This window comes from Eptatretus burgeri, chromosome 17 (genome assembly GCF_056783735.1).
Source record: "Eptatretus burgeri isolate ZD-2024b chromosome 17, Ebu_testis_v1, whole genome shotgun sequence".
Lineage (NCBI taxonomy): Eukaryota > Metazoa > Chordata > Myxini > Myxiniformes > Myxinidae > Eptatretus > Eptatretus burgeri.
The window spans coordinates 950,199-965,819 of NC_140977.1; the positions used below are offsets into that span (position 1 = coordinate 950,199).

Consider the following 15,621-nt stretch of genomic DNA (forward strand, 5'->3'; position numbering starts at 1 on the left):
CGGCTGTGGATCCTCAAATCACGTTTCGGTGAAATCTCGCGATATTTCCACCAAGGAAGACTTGTGTTTCATTTTGTTTTTCCTTTTCAACACAATTTGTAATTCCCTGATCGATTGATGGAGTAAAGCTTGGAGAAGCAGCCGAGCTTGTGAAATGGACGATGACGCTCCTGTCATTTACGGCATCGAGTTCCAGGTACCGAGTCACTTGTACAGGTTGTTTTATTGAGATTTATCTGCGTCGCGGTTCATTGGAGGCGAAACTCTACAATGTACATAAAATCGCCGGATTGACGGTCATTGTATTTTCAAGTTATATCGATACAAGGAATTTCTTTTTTCCCCATTCATAACGAACAAGCATACCCCCCCCCCAACCAAACAACAAACATACCCCCCCCCAACCAAACAACAAACATACCCCCCCAACCAAACAACAAACATACCCCCCAACAAAACAACAAACATACCCCCCAACAAAACAACAAACATACCTCCTCCCCAACCAAACAACAAACATACCCCCAACCAAACAACAAACACCCCCCCAACCAAACAACAAACATACCCCCCAACCAAACAACAAACATACCCCCCAACCAAGCAACAAACATACCCCCCACCCAAACAACAAACATACCCCCCACCCAAACATCAAGCATACCCCCAACCAAACAAGCATACCCCCACCCCACCCAAACAACAAACATACCCCCACCCCACCCAAACAACAAGCATACCCCCCAACCAAACAACAAACATACCCCCACCTCACCCAAACAACAAGAATACCCCCCCACCCAAACAACAAACATACCCCCCACCCAAACAACAAACTTCCCCCCAACCAAACAACAAACATATGCCCCCCCAACCAAACAACAAACATACCCCCCACCCAAACAACAAACATACCCCCCACCCAAACAACAAGCATACCCCCCAACCAAACAAGCATACCCCCACCCCACCCAAACAACAAGCATACCCCCCAACCAAACAACAAACATACCCCCCACCCCACCCAAACAACAAGCATACCCCCCAACCAAACAAACCCCCCACCCAAACAACAAACATACCCCCAATCAAACAAACATACCCCCACCCAAAAACAAACATACCCCCCCACCCAAACAACAAGCATACCCCCAACCAAACAAGCATACCCCCACCCACCCAAACAACAAACATACCCCCACCCCACCCAAACAACAAGCATACCCCCCAACCAAACAACAAACATACCCCCCACCCAAACAACAAACATACCCCCCACCCAAACAACAAACATACCCCCCACCCAAACAACAAGCATACCCCCCAACCAAACAAGCATACCCCCCACCCCACCCAAACAACAAGCATACCCCCCAACCAAACAACAAACATACCCCCCACCCCACCCAAACAACAAGCATACCCCCAACCAAACAAACATACCCCCCAACCAAACAACAAACATACCCCCCACCCAAACAACAAACATACCCCCACCCAAACAACAAACATACCCCCCACCCAAACAACAAACATACCCCCCACCCAAACAACAAGCATACCCCCCAACCAAACAAGCATACCCCCACCCCACCCAAACAACAAGCATACCCCCCAACCAAACAACAAACATACCCCCCACCCCACCCAAACAACAAGCATACCCCCCAACCAAACAAACATACCCCCCACCCAAACAACAAACATACCCCCCAACCAAACAACAAACATACCCCCCACCCAAACAACAAGCATACCCCCCACCCCACCCAAACAACAAGCATACCCCCCACCCCAACCAAACAACAAGCATACCCCCCACCCCAACCAAACAAAGCATACCCCCCACCCCAACCAAACAACAAACATACCCCCACCCCAACCAAACAAGCATACCCCCCACCCCAACCAAACAACAAACATACCCCCCCACCCAAACAACAAACATACCCCCCACACCCAAACAACAAACATACCCCCCAACCAAACAACAAACATACCCCCCCAACCCAAACAACAAACATACCCCCCAACCAAACAACAAACATACCCCCCACCCAAACAACAAGCATACCCCCCCAACCAAACAAGCATACCCCCCACCCCACCCAAACAACAAACATACCCCCCCCAACCAAACAACAAGCATACCCCCACCCCAACCAAACAACAAGCATACCCCCACCCCAACCAAACAACAAGCATACCCCCCACCCAAACAACAAACATACCCCCCCCCAACCAAACAACAAACATACCCCCCACCCAAACAACAAACATACCCCCCAACCCAAACAACAAACATACCCCCCAACCAAACAACAAGCATACCCCCCACCCCAACCAAACAAGCATACCCCCCACCCCAACCAAACAACAAGCATACCCCCCACCCCAACCAAACAACAAGCATACCCTCCCCCACCCAAACAACAAACATACCTCCCCCCACCCAAACAACAAACGTACCCCCCCCCCAACCAAACAACAAACATAACCCAAGCAACAGACATAAACGATGGAGGATTCCCAGTTGGCGGCTGGCTTTGAAGGAAACTTTGAAATGTGGTTTGCCCAACAAAGATCATGGCTGACAGTGAGACCCAGGAGTTTGAATGAGTGAACTTTTTCAAAAGGATTGTTGAGAAAGTAGATGGGGGTTGTTATCTGCCAGACTGTCCTTTTGGAGAGAGATGGCGAGAGTGAGAGATTTGTGAGGATTGAAAGACATCAAGGTTTTTGTCGATGGGGAAGAGACTGCATTCTGCCTGTCTGAAGGATGAGGGATGTCACGGCAGAGTGTGAAGTCATCGGCAAATGTATAAAAGTCAGAAAAATCACCGATTGAGATCAGGAATCAAACTGGGCCCAGAACACTGCCTTGGAGAACTGCAGCTTTCTGAGCGAGATAAGGTGAGGATTCATGTGAGAGCCATGTGTTGACTGTGATAGTCGAGAAGGCCAGTAAGCCATGAGAGTTTGGGGCCTGGGTTACCATAGGCAGAGAGTTTGGAGAGCAAGCCAGGAAATGTGTATGAAAATGGTGGGAATAATTGGTCCCATTAAAATGGTAATTGTAGTTGTAGCAGAAGCCGCGGCAGTTACGGCGTTCCTGAGGAACATGTGTACACACCACATGCAGGATAACAACCCAAATATAGACAAGACCATGATCTCATAACATGGGTTTGAGACCGGGATCCCAACGGCACGTGTTTTGTGCACAGGAAACACACATGAGTGTAGCAACGTGAAGCTCATCATCACCTCGTTTTTGTTTTGAAGGCTCGAACACTCACGGCGCAGACGGCCGAGACTGATGCAATCAGGTTTATCGTCGGGACTCAGTCTCTGAAACACGACAACCAGGTTGGTGGATTCTTCAAAATTTTCACAAAGGTCCCGAGCTCTGATTTCCGTTCCATATGTCATTTGTTTAAAATTGTTCAAATGGCTTAATGTGTGACCTCGCACACTATAATATCTCGTACCGAAAAGGATGTGAGGGTGCGTGCTTGTCTGTGTCGATACATTTGCTCTTCAAAAATGTTTTTTTTTTTTTCTGCAACTGCTTATCTGATTGAAACGAAACTTTAAACATCGGAGGAACTCCCAACAGAGAATATTTTATTCTAACTCTGGTGTCCTCAGTTACCTGGTATGGCAGCCATATTGGATTAAAGGGAAAATTTTGGATGGACATCATTTTCTCTGAAACCACCAAACAAAAACATATATATATATATATATATATATATATATATATATATATATATATATATATATATATATATATATATATATTGAAACTTCACATAACTGCCCATGGGGTGAATAGAGTGATAATGATGATGTCAGCAGTGAAGTGGTATTCCAGCCATAATTGGTTGAATTGAAATCTTTATCCAAAAAATCTGAAACTTCACATATCTGATCTATGACATGATGTGAGTGAAGAATTAAATTTATGACATTCGTAACCCATGCCAAGAAACGATTCAACATAATAGGATGTATGGATGATACAGGTACATAGGCCGTAATAGTAGCATGTTCAGTTAATGATGGTATTTTTTATTTCAGAATGAACGTGCGAGATGAGATTATGGGTTATCTACAAGTGCTGTTCTAGTTGATTATAGGTGATCATAGTAAAGACAAGTGCACTGTCTCCCTGAAGGTTCACCTCATTGACTTTGACGATGAAAACAACCTCATCAACAAGACGGTATTTTTCCATCACATTGGGGAGATCTGGCACATCAGTGCAAGTCCTGCAGATTTAAACATCCTCTCAACTTGCTACAACACCTGTGAGTTGAATATCACAACCTAATGCAAAGCAAAACTCCAATAAACATTTATTCATCTTTCTCGTCTTCTTCACCTTCAGATCTTCAACTCCTCTTTGAATAAATGCCTCCCTGTGGCCTTTGTGGACATGTGCATCCGTTGGACAAATACCTGCCTTATCTCCTGCTCCTCCTGATCCTCCACACCTCATACTTACCTTAAGGAAGTTGAGGCTTAGCATGTGACTCGTTTCAACTGAGAGACTACATATTAAAACACAATAGAAAAGGAGTCTTTATCAGGACGAGTTGCTCCACGCCGACAGAAAAATGAGGACAATGACTTTTTTTTTTTCAACAGGATGTTGAGAGAGATGCGCTACCCACGAACCGCTGTGGGAAGGTAGGTGAAGCGATGTTTTGAGTGCGAGTCCTTCAAAGAGCCTTGTGTGAGTTCAGCATTTGCTTGAGAACATTCATTATCTTTACATTAAAAATAAAACTAACAAGTCTGGAGACAGCGATGGTTCACGAGCAATGTACACGGTTCGCCTTTTTTTATTTTTTGACCTTCGAGGGGACGCCACGGGCAAACTGGTGGGAATCTGGAAAAACGTAAACGATGAAAGTTGTAGTACTCGAAGAGCACTACTTGCATACCAACTTTCATTCGAAACAGTTGAAAACCCTTGGAGCTCGATGCCCAATTTATTGATTTTTTTTTTGACATTTTCTAAGTTCGTGACCTTGACCTTGGGACGAAAATGAAAAATCGAGCTCTGTGGGGCTATGCAGGTGCCATTCGGCTAACCAAATACTGAAACCCCTGCCAGATTCGACAAACCCCCTCGGAGAAGATGTAACTTGAAACCGGCTACCCCCTAAAACACGTTTTTTGGGCGTGGTTCCCCCCAGAATGGGCGCAGCACGCCCATTCTCAGGAAAACACAACTAGATCATGATATAAACCTCCCGCCCAAATTTTATCAAGATCGGATCAAAACCCACGGAGCTGTGCTTGGGACAGACAGACAGACAGACACACACCCATAACGAATATAGTGCTCACTTACTGACTCGTGAACCAAAAGATCAATTGTAAGAATGTTCATATAACTAGTGGGCAACCTCGCCCTCCAGGCGTTAGTATCCATCTTCTTCTTCTTCTTTCCTCCTAAAAACAATGTATAACTGTAGCCCCACCTGCCTCAATAATTGCTGAAGCCATGATGGTGATTCCAACACCAGGAAGTTGCTTTGTCTCTCAGCTCGAGCACACAACCCAAAATTTAAAAACATATAAAACATGAATCGTTTTATAAACAAAAGAAATGAAACACATATGTGGACTCGACCAAGCCAGGCCAAAATCGTGGGAGAGGGGAAAATGGACACGAGACAGAACCATTCCAAGAGCGCTACATATCCAAACCATCCCACAAATGAACTGAAACGAGGATTAAAACAATTTAATAACATGGATAGATTTATCCAATAGCAAAATAACAAAATACATCAAACATTAAGCATTTTATTATTATTTTTAAATGATAATCACATCATTTTGCAAATTTGGTAATCCACATCGTGGGCTGAACCAAAAGGCAGGATTGAGGGGGGCGGGGGTGGAGGGGTAGAATGTACCATAAGCCAAATTGAATAACCGAGATAGATTTAATCCACAACAAAATTCCAAAATATATCATCAAAACAAAAACCAATTACTGCACCGTAGTCCCAAGAAGGAAGCCAGACATAACACACACATGCACACGCGCACGCACACGTAAACACACAAACACTGATAATTATTTTAAGTTATTGCAAAAGTTATTTGATTTGAAGTTATAAGCTGAACTTATAAACAATTAACTGATTTCACAACTGCCCGGATCATCAGCTGGGCACCGTTTATCATCGAGGTTTCGATCCTTTCATCCCAGAAGAAGAAGAAGAAGAAGAACCATGAAGAATGACATGACAATATGGCACCGCAATCCTCTTGTGGTTTCACATCACAATATATATTGACATCGTTCCATCACAATCCCACAACAAAAGTAAAATGTCAAAAGATGTAGGGATGGTATTCCATGAGAGGATTGTGGTATCGTAACTTGGTGTCGTTCTTGTATTGTTTGGGTTGTTTGGTTTTTTTGAGATTTCAACCCTCTGTACATTTTTTTTAATGTTTTTTTTTCTTGTTTATTTATAAAGTCGTAGGTATGTGAATGCATAATTGCATTGTTAATCTGAATCCATCAATTTGATTGGTGCTGAAAAATCAATGGAGAGATTGCAAAGTTATTCCACATTTCCATCGATAAAATGATCTGAAGATCGACACGTTCAGGTACTCTGTACAGTGAGGTGAACGTGATCGAATAAGCCATTGTTTTGCACGGCCCGATGGTGCCACGACCTCACCATTTCTTACTACACAGGTGTGGATGGAAAGCTGCAGACGCGTGCGGCCGTATGGCGCATCCCACGCTGTGCTGAGGTCGGTGAAGCGGAGACTGGTGAGGATGCAGGAGCCAACCCTCTCGCTCTGGATCTGCTGTGCCACCTCGAGAGCAATAATCAGACTAGCACTACTAGGTATGGGTACCATAGTAACAAAATAGTACCAGGCTTGGTTTTGGTTTAAGGCTCTCTTTCATGAAAGGGTGGAGGCCATGTGTATATATTTTTTCCAACACAAAGTTGAGGCTCATGGAAGGGTGAGATGACAGGGGGTAAAGAGGAAACAAACTGACAATTGGATACAAGCAGGGGATTGAACAACCATGAAAAGAGTAGGGGAGAAGAAGAGATGCTTTTCACAATAACCCACAAATTGAAGGGTTTCGTAGGGGGTGGGGGGGGTAGAAAATATGGCTGGTCAGGATGAGGGGGGGTGACTTTCGATGGTGGTGATAGCACAGCCTCTGGTGGGTCGTTAAGATGTGTGGAGAGCCTGGATTTTGGAAGTTTAAACAGAAGGAGTTCCTGGAAGAACACGTGTGTCCTGGACGAGCTGGGGACGCGGGGGTCGGAAGACGGAGAGCAAAGGGAGCTGGACTCGAGGACTAGGTAAATAAAAAGGTAAGCACCTGCTCTCGGGCTCAGGGTGGCGCACACCAATTTGAAACATTGCAATGAATGGATCTTTACTCGTCCAAACCATTTTCATGAAACGCCAGTTATTTCCTGCCGGAAGCAAAATGATACAATGCGAGAGGAATCGGATTATCTCGCACCATAGAGGAGAGTGAAAATACGAGTTAAACAGGTATCCACCGATCAAGTAAACATTTTCAAAAATAATCGAAAATTGTAAATTAGAGTGAATGGAGAAGTAGCTTTGCTCATGAAGGCTTGGGTCTACCTGCATTGGCGGACAGGTATAACGATGGATGACATAAACAGGCCGTTGATGCAGGTAAGTGAACCGCAGTGGGAAGCAAGAAGAAGCTGGGCTTTCAGGTGTTAACCCTTCCTTTCCTGGTTTTTTTATTTTTTATTTTTGCTCTAACGAAGGGTTAGGGTTTCATACTATGTATTGTTTGAGTGAGATTTTTGATGTGGCTGTGCTGTTAGTGAGTGATGCTCTATTCCTGATGGATTTCCTTTGTTCCCATTGTCTCTCTCTGTATCATCGAGCGATGACCAGGTGCTCCCTGAACTAACGTAGTGTGCTCGACTCTCAGAGGTCTTCCCTCCTTGGACTTGATGACTCGTCCTAGTTAAATGGTGGGGATGACAGGATGGCCTGGAGGTATGCATACTCGCCTCTAAGTTATCTATCCTGGGTTTGAATCCAGGCCCAGCTATAAACTGTCATCCCTGTGTTTCACAGGAAGGGTGATTCATTCACATTTATGCCGTTCCTCGGATGGACGTTAAAAGGCGTCCCATCTGTCAGCAATAGTTGGTGGTCGTTAAAGATCACGCGGTGTCCTTCGCAAAGAGCAGGCGAGCTATCGCTAGCACCATGAACAAATTATAAATTCTTGCCCAAATCAGCAGAGGGCATGGAACGATCAGTGGGCAGCCATGCGCACAGCCATTCCCTCAGCCAATGATGCGACCCCATAGGCTGGTGCTGCATACAAAAAAAGAAGTTAAGTGGTGCAACACCTCCAAGGGACATTACATTAACAAACTTGTGAGGACTACATGAGGCACTACATAGCTATTGATCATTTCTTTTTCTATGGACATTGGGCTCATGGCACAGCTTGTACCTGTGCCACGTGCAAGACAAAGTGGACTCTAATCTTGCACGAACAATTACATTGGTGAACAATTACGAGGACAATCGAATGCAAGGACATTTTTGGGTTATTGTTTCCTCCCCTCTTTCCCTCCTCCTTCATTCCCTTCAGTTTCTGTCCATCAATTGCCTTTTTAACCTCATCTCATCTTGCTCTTGCATGAGCCTAATCGTGCATTCAGAAAATGGACAAACATCTGTTATTTGGGATTTGAACCTGGTGGCCCCTGCTTATTGGTCCAGACCAATATCAGTCCAAAAATGTTGACCAAACCGAGAAAGCACGTGCAACTATCTCGACAAATGATATGTGTACATCAAAACATACGCACGTGTGTGTGCAAGGGAAGAGATTTGATGACTCTAGGTTCTGACGGTTACGCACAGCAAATGCCATTACATATATCAATCACTGCCGTCGGTGACGATCCATTCCAGGGAAAGGAAACGCACACTGAGCAATAGAGCGCTCGAGGAAGCGAACGGATGAGATGCTTGGAATGTCTCGTGGGATTTCTCCCATGATCACAATGACTCTCCACATGGACCAGTCTGTCACCCTCCTAAACCAAATTATATATTTTTTACTGTATATCAACATGAAATGTTAAATGCTTCTCGCCCCCAATATTAACATGTTCTTGATAAGCCTCTGTGACCTTTTCATCCGTACTAGTAGTGTGCTGTGGGAGCCGATGGGTGATGGTACCAAGGTTATCACGCTTGCAAACAACCACCTCCTTTGCTGGGACCTCAAGGAGAGCTCCACCGAGGCCGTGGTGAGATCTGTGATCTTGCTTTGAGTGGAGGATTAGTGGGGTATTGATTAGTAAACAGTGAGTTGAATACCTTCAGTCGGTGAGCTGGGATTTATTAATTTTTTTGTTTGTTTATGCATTTATGTCGAGGCTTGTGGAAGAGCTAAAACACAGAACGGATCAGAACAAGGATACGCAATGTGAGTAAGGGGAGGACACAGAGGGTGAACAAGATGGACGCAGCCGCAATCTCTCAATTACAGAAGTGGAAGGAAAACTGGAAATGAGGAAAATGGTGTGAATGGGTTGGGTTCATGGGAGGGGGGTAGAAAAGTATGACAGGGTAATTGCTTGAGATCATCGTGCGCTATCTTTTAGTTTTGTTCATTGTTGTTGCTCAGTGTGTAGAATGGATAACCACCTCCTTTGCTGATGCATGTTTTGCTGTATGCCGGTTTTTGGAGTGCTACAACCAGATTGTGATGCGATTGATAATGATGTGTCGCACCCTTCAGCTCTCAAACTCTCTGTCCGTGGAAGGAAAAGGTCAGTTGAGGTTCACATCTGGTCGCTGGAGCCCACATCACCACTGCTGTCAAGTGGCAACGGCCAATGATACGACGATCCGAGGATGGGACATTCGGACTATGAGGTGACGGACGTGCCGAGACAGCCAAAAGCTCGTCTTCATGTGAGATTGTCCCAAAGATCATAAACGTTGATCTGGATGAGAGTAGTTTATGGCGAACGTAGATGTCCCGCTTGAGGACGACAACACAAAACAGACAATAATGTTCTCCTTTGTCCAGCCAGGTGTACTGCATAGACAATGCTCATGGACAGCTTGTCCGAGACCTCGACTTCAACCCAAACAAGCAATACTGTCTGGCCAGCTGTGGTGATGACTGTCGGGTCAAGTTCTGGGATACACGCAACACGACGAAGCCCATGAAGATGTTAGAGGATCACTCGCATTGGTGTGTATCTGTTTAGGTCTTTCATCAGAATCCCAATGTTAGATATCTTCATGTTTTCCATTAAAACAGATTGATTTTTGTTCATGTTCAGCTGGAACGTTTCCATGGTGATTGTTTTTCATTTTTCTCCTCCTCGAGTATTGTAAATAATACTTGCGTAATAAAGATGGAATGTTTATTGTAATGTTTGAAGAGGCGAAGGTGTCATTTTGCGGTGCATTTACGTGGCAGGGTGTGGAGCGTGCGGTACAACCACGCGCACGACCAGCTCGTGCTGAGCAGCAGCAGCGACAGTCGCGTCATCTTGTCTAACATGGCCTCCATATCGTCGGAGCCTTTCGGACCGGCCATGGATGAGGACGACGAGGACGAGGAGGGTACGAGTGAGAAACGCGTCGATGAAAAGCGGTCAGTATCTCGATCTGCCAGTGCCGTGGAATTTTGACATTTTGCGATTCTTTTTATGACTTTGTGGAGTCACCGTAGCGTTTTATTTATTCGTAAACAAATATACCATCCAAGAGATTGAATAACTTAGGACGTTGTCTATCTACAGGGAGCCCCTTGCCGACAGCATCATCGCTACATATGAAGAGCATGAGGACAGTGTCTATGCCGTGGAGTGGTCATCTGCTGACCCCTGGCTCTTTGCCTCCCTCAGTTACGATGGACGACTTGTCATTAATCGCGTCCCACGCACGGTCAAATACAACATCCTGCTTTAGCACAAACCACTCTGCGTCCCATATTGTCACGGCTCCTTCCTCCTTCCTGTGCACGCTTCTTTTTTCATATGAAGTCCAGGCTCATGGAAGAGCTACAACACAGAAGGGACCAGAATGTACCAAACATAGTGGAAAGAGGGGAAACACGCCGACAGCAGGCTAAAGGGACACTTGTAGGAAGAATGGGATCAAGGGGGCATGGGAGGACGTATGGAGTGAAGCTCGGACATCGAAACTCGGACACAACAGGAGGAAGGGAAAATGGGATGAAAAAGAATTGGAACGAAAGCGGAAATTGTGAACCTGTTGTTTCTCTTGGAGCGCTGGTGCCCAATGGTGGCGGCAAACCACTTGCACAAACATCTTTAGAAACCAAATAAGCAATGTCCAACATTGCAGTTGTCTTGCACATGACATTTGTCTATGTATTGAGGTTTTGGGCACAGCCGTGGTAAGAGTTTGTCTATAAAAGTTACATTTGTGGAATTTGATTGATTATTAAATGGTGAAATTTGAGATTAAATGACCAAATTTAGTTATTTAACCCATCTGTTACAGTTACACACCCAGGATACGAGGCACAGAAGTAGACAAATGGCCAGAGTGGGAACTATGCCCCAATGAGATGTGTACAGTGCATGAAAAGACCATGATGAATGAGTTAAGACTTCTTCCAATTTTCCCTTGATGGTGTGCTGGCATAGCAAACCACACCTATTGTGCATTTTGTGATAAAAGCATCAAACTTGCACCATGAGTAGACCAATGTGTCATGATAATTTTCAGATATCAGGATATTTGATGTTGCACATGTGTGCGTATATGCAGCTGTTTGAAATCGTCTAACTGAGCTTGGTATAACACACGGTTACAATTTCAACCAAGAAGGTGTGAGCACAGTTCATAAAGTCATGAAAAACGCAGTTACATCGGTAAACCATGATGTAATTATCATCTTTACACACATCGAACATAACACTTGTTTATTAGCCCCGGTTAGTTCTGCTCAACCAGGCCCACGGCACGGGGATAGCCGATCGATCTTCTGAGAGCGACCCAGAAATCCCTCACGTCGAAGTTGTTGTGCTCCTGCTTTCATGGAGCCAGGACCACACGATCTTCCATAATGTGTTTTGTTGTGTGTGGAGCAGCCTGGCGGGGGTTGTCTGTGTCGTCGGTGGTGTTGTCAAGTCTATGTTTGTATTGTAAAACCTGTGGGTGGTGTCCACAGCAGAGGTATGAAAAATGAACGCTATCAGACCTGGGGAGTAATTTCTCTGTTAATGGGTGGGGGTTAAGTGCCCAAGATAATGTTTGGGCCCAGGTTGTTGATTGTGTGTGCATACGCTGTCATTTTATTTTTAATAATGTTGATTTTAGCCTGAGGCTCATCTTTACTCTAAAAGTGCATTTGTTTATATAAACTAAAAAAATTACTGAACCCAATGCAACCAAATTTACGTGTTGCCGAAGGGTACCCCAAGTCTGGTGTCTGTTTGGGGGGAGGAGGTTCAGGGTGGGTGGAAGACCCCAATTCTCTCTGAAAGTGGGCATCGTATAGCACCATTCGGTGGTATCCAGTGTGACAATATGAGGTAAATATGTACAAGTCAGGTATGGGAGCATGCGCCGGAGCAGCGTGTCACTGCGTCCACTTTCCACCGGTACACCAGGGGCCTCCATCTCGTCATCCCCCAGGCAGATGCCTGGCCCGTCCCCATCTTGAGATGCCGATCAACCTGCTGCAACTATGAGGGACGTGGTTGGCCCACTGGCCTCCTCCACTCATGAAGCTCCCCTCAAGGAGAATCTGGTGAGCAGGATGTGTCAGGAAAACGAGCCACATGTCCATACAGCCGCAGCTGATGCTCACAGACTATGCAGGTAACAAATCTCAATTGAGTCTCTCAGCAATCGCTCGTTGGGCACAAAGTCTGACCAGTGATGGCCAAGGATTCTCAGAAGAGACCTGGTACCAAGGAAGTTAAGTATCCATGTCAGATTCAAGGTCAGAGTCCAAGTCTCACATACAGATAGCAAGACTGGAAGCACCAAGGACCTGACGACTCGGACATTCGTCCTCCCGCATAGCTACCGACAGCGCCACACCCCATGATCCAGTGAATCCATGACTCCCTCGGCCGGACCCAGACGTCTATTGACTTCTGGCTCACATCCAGTGGAAACATGAATATCACTGCCAAGGAAAGTAATTCTCTCCATGACCTCAATATCCTCACCACAAACTGGAGCAGACAAGATAGCAGCATCCAAGATGTCATTGAAAGCCTGGATCTTAATTGTGACCCCGGAAACCCGTGATCCCAGTGGCTCCGACTTCTTCTTCAGCACCTCGAGGGCCTCCTAAAGGATATCCAGAGTCTCCACAAAGATGACTGCATCATCTGTGAAATCAAGGTCAGAGATCTTGACATTCCCAAACAATGCACCGCATCTTGATCTCTTTGACATCCTCCCGAGAATCCAGTCCATGCAAGTGCTGAAAAGTGTAGGGGCCAGTACACACCCCTAATGAACTCCATTAACAGCTTGAAGTCAGAGAGAAATGGTACCACCTCATTTCACTGCATTCTCAGAACCAGAGTATAGTTCAGACATCAGATTGGTCAGTTTTGGTGGCATCCCATGAAGACCAAGAATCCTCCAGAGGGCATCCCAATTCACTGAATCGAACGTTTCACAGAGATCAACATCGGCTGCAGCCCCTGCCGAAACTCTCCTCTGCATTCTGTGAGGACCTGAAGGGCAAGGATACGGTCAATCGTTGACCTCTTTGGTGTAAAGCCTGACTGCTCTGGACGCTGGTGCTCAAGCAGATGGTGGCGAACCCTATAAAGAATTATCCGAGCAAAGACCTTGCCCGGCACTGAGAGCAGCGTCACCCCACTAGTTGTTGCAGTCCTGGTGATCACCCTTCCATTTCCAGAGAAGGACAACAAGGCCCCTCTTGCAGTCAGTTAGGATGATGCCTGTGTCGCAGGCAGACCACAGAACTGCCTGCAGTGACACGAGTACAGCATTTCCACCAGCGTTGAGAAGTTCAGCATGGATGCCACAGATCCCAGGAGCTTCACCCCATTTCAACCAGTTCACCGCTGCCTGTGTTTCCACAAATGAAGGTGAATCGCAATTGATTGGACGGTCAGCAAAAGGGATAGTAACACCCCTGACATCCAACTCAACAGCTGGTGGGAAAGCCTGGTACAGCCGCTCAAAGTAACCGGCCCAGCGGACCTTCACTTCAGACTCCTCTGTCAAGAGCCCACCACCCTCCACTCTATCTGCAGTACACTGAGGGACGGGCTTGGAGGAACACAATGTACGAATTTGCCTGTAAGCAGGACAAGAATCACTTGACCACAGGTGATGCTCTACCCCATCACAGATTCCTTTTACATAGGCCTCCATGTCCACCATCAGCACACAAACCCTTTTCTGCTTAAACTCCCTGAACAGCTCAGCTCTGCCGTTATTCGCCCTACGGTGAGTTCCAAGACATCCGCCGGCAACATCAAGGATGGTCGGCTTGAAGGCACTCCACAACTCTTCAGGATTCCCCACAGCACCCAGACCCCCCCCAAATCCCCACTCAGCCTGTTCTCCCAACTCCTCAGCTCTCTTCTCATCCTTGAGCTTGCCAATATACAGCCAAGGCTGGGATGGTACCATTCTCCTGGATTTAAGGTGCAACTTCAGAGTTTCTACAACAAGCCTCTGGTCGGTATTGAGGAACTGAGCACTCCGGTAGACCCTGCAGTTCTGGATCATCCGCCAGTGGCCATCAACAAGCACATGCTCAGTCTCCTGTTCCACTCCACCAGCGTTGAAATATAAAGTCCAGCGATGAGCCTGTGGGCGCTGAAACCATGAACCAGCAACCCTAAGTCCATGACTTCTTGCAAAGTCAAGGAACTTAGTGCTATTCTGGTTCACAGTTCCAGACCCATGGAGACCAACACATGTCTCATACCCATCCCTATCCGCACCAGTTGATGCATTGAAATCCCCCAAGACGAGAAGAGTATCTCGTCTGGGGCACTGATCAACCAGACTCTGGTGTGGCATAGAATGCGTCCTTCACGGTGAGACCACTCACTTCAGTTGGAGCAAATATGGAGGAGACCAGGGAAACGACACCCAAGGAGTGATGACTCCTTTGTCTCATAACACGCTCAACTCCTCAGCTAACACGCCCGTTGACTGGTGTTACCTCAATTATCATTGGAGTCAGCTTATTGGACACAGCTGCAGCACTTCCTTAAGCATGGTAAACAGAGCGACCAGACCAATTGTAGGTGTAACCACCTGCCATGATCTCGCCGCAATCCGGTCTCCAAACTTCCGAGAGTGCTGCAATACTGATGTCAAAATGCTTGAGCTATGGTGATCATCCTCTCTTTGGGATAGGACATTTCAGGCACCCACCTGAAGGGCCCACCTCAGGTTAACCCAAGGAAACCGCCGTCTGGTGGACGACACCTCAGCACCACTCTGCCACACACCACCGCAATCTGACCCAGGAAGTTTACCGCATGCTTTTCCTCCTATCATCAAGGAATGGGGACCGCGAAGGCTTTGACCCAATCCTGT

General features: G+C 46.2%; 1 protein-coding gene across 3 annotated transcripts; it reads left to right on the top strand.

The window, feature by feature from the left end:
* The first annotated feature begins 25 nt into the window (after nucleotides 1-25).
* Nucleotides 26-11,767, top strand: EIPR1 (EARP complex and GARP complex interacting protein 1). Of its 3 annotated transcripts, none has more exons than XM_085861407.1 (9): nucleotides 26-196; nucleotides 3,286-3,369; nucleotides 4,181-4,313; nucleotides 6,737-6,893; nucleotides 9,227-9,329; nucleotides 9,824-9,960; nucleotides 10,118-10,285; nucleotides 10,517-10,693; nucleotides 10,842-11,767. In XM_085861407.1, the coding sequence occupies exons 1-9, from the start codon at nucleotides 155-157 to the stop codon at nucleotides 11,008-11,010; spliced, it is 1,170 nt and encodes a 389-aa protein (XP_085717533.1). In that variant the 5' UTR covers nucleotides 26-154; the 3' UTR covers nucleotides 11,011-11,767. The 3 variants fall into 3 exon arrangements, with proteins under 3 accessions (XP_085717533.1, XP_085717534.1, XP_085717535.1); XM_085861408.1 differs by having other exon boundaries at nucleotides 9,230-9,329; XM_085861409.1 differs by lacking the exons at nucleotides 26-196; nucleotides 3,286-3,369; nucleotides 4,181-4,313; nucleotides 6,737-6,893 and adding an exon at nucleotides 7,185-8,052.
* The last annotated feature ends 3,854 nt before the right edge of the window (nucleotides 11,768-15,621 follow it).